This window comes from Cebus imitator, unplaced genomic scaffold, assembly GCF_001604975.1.
Source record: "Cebus imitator isolate Cc_AM_T3 unplaced genomic scaffold, Cebus_imitator-1.0 Scaffold295, whole genome shotgun sequence".
Lineage (NCBI taxonomy): Eukaryota > Metazoa > Chordata > Mammalia > Primates > Cebidae > Cebus > Cebus imitator.
In genome coordinates, this window is record NW_016107610.1 from 1,717,920 (window position 1) to 1,719,272 (window position 1,353).

General features: G+C 46.1%; 1 protein-coding gene across 4 annotated transcripts in view; it reads right to left on the bottom strand.

The window, feature by feature from the left end:
* The window catches only part of TM6SF1 (transmembrane 6 superfamily member 1), a 29,195-nt gene that overhangs the window by 15,533 nt on the left and 12,309 nt on the right, over nt 1-1,353 (bottom strand). For 3 of the 4 annotated variants that reach the window (XM_017502258.2, XM_037729133.1, XM_037729134.1), the window contains exon 4: nt 149-252. The exons of the other annotated variant lie outside the window; for it this stretch is intronic. In XM_017502258.2, coding sequence (XP_017357747.1) covers nt 149-252 — 104 coding nt within the window. The remainder of the gene's footprint in view (nt 1-148; nt 253-1,353) is intronic. 4 annotated transcript variants of the gene reach the window in all.

Consider the following 1,353-nt stretch of genomic DNA (forward strand, 5'->3'; position numbering starts at 1 on the left):
AAAAAAAAAAAAAAGAATTAGCTGGGCATGGTGGCGTGCACCTGTAATGCCAGCTACTCGGCAGGCTGAGGCAGGAGAAATGCTTGATCCCGGGAGGCGGAGGTTGCAGTAAGCCAAGATCCAGCCTGGGCAACAGAGTGAGACTTACTCCCATGCTATGGCTGCCACCATCACCAGGTACATCAGATAATGAGCAGAGCCATCCCAGTAGCAGATCATGTGCCCATATGCAGTGTTCAGATATGGTTCACCCTAAAGAAAGCATTAAAAAGAAGTCCACTTTAAATAAGACATGTAAATGCAGAACATCAGACCTGTATTACAAGTAAAACAGCAGAACTAACTTGTGTTCATCTGCTGAGGAAACTATTTCTACAAAATTGTAGGAATGCGAAAATACAACTTTACACAGTAGCTACCAAAACCAGGGTTTGGCCACAGAGGATGGGATTAGTGAATGCCTGGCCAATTGGCCTGTGATGCATCAACATAGGTTTGTACTGTGATGCGAAGGCAGATGGTAGGATAGGCAATCCTGGCTATATAGCAAACTCATGGAAACCAAGCCAAATCTTTGACAAAAGATCCTTGGCAATGACCAGAGAGGTGGCCAGGGATGACCCTGCTTTCCAGAGCCAGTGGCTGGCCTTCATAATCCATGCTGATCCTGTGGCTTGCTGGGCTGGGCATGGCACAGCACTCATTCCCCCCACAACATACCAACACATAGGCAGGCAGGCACTGAACTCAGAGCTTCACACCCAACCCCTCATTCCACCTTCCCAACAACCCAACAATCTATTTTACAGATGAGGAAACAGAGGCTCTGAGAAATTATAAGACTTGCCTAAGGTCACGTAGCTAGTATACTAAGAGCTATAGTATAGTAAGAGCCATACTTCTGGGAAAATGTTAATGTTCTGAACTACATTTCCCTTTTCTAGGTGGTTACATTTCCAGGTGGCTTATAGAAAGTCACTGTCAATTTTCCGTGGATTTTTACTGTTGTTTTGGCCCCACCTTGTTTTTCTTGTTTCTCCCATGCTCAAGTCCTTTTTACAACAAGGAAGAGTGCCCATCAACCAGCTAAGCAAGCGGGGCTTCCTCTCAGGTTTCATGCTCCCCTGGGGCAGGGACTGCTCCGTCATCTCTCCCACAGATCAAATCAAATTAAAATCACAAAGGAGCACAAAACAGAATCAAGGTTCTGCTTCTATACCCATGCCAGTCCCGCTTCTTTCTCTCAGACTTGCTCTGACAGAAGAAAACATCTGATTTATGGTTTCATTCTTCCATTGCTAACACACCTGGCTTTCGGAGCCAGTGCCGTCCTCTCCTGGTGGCTTGATGGGC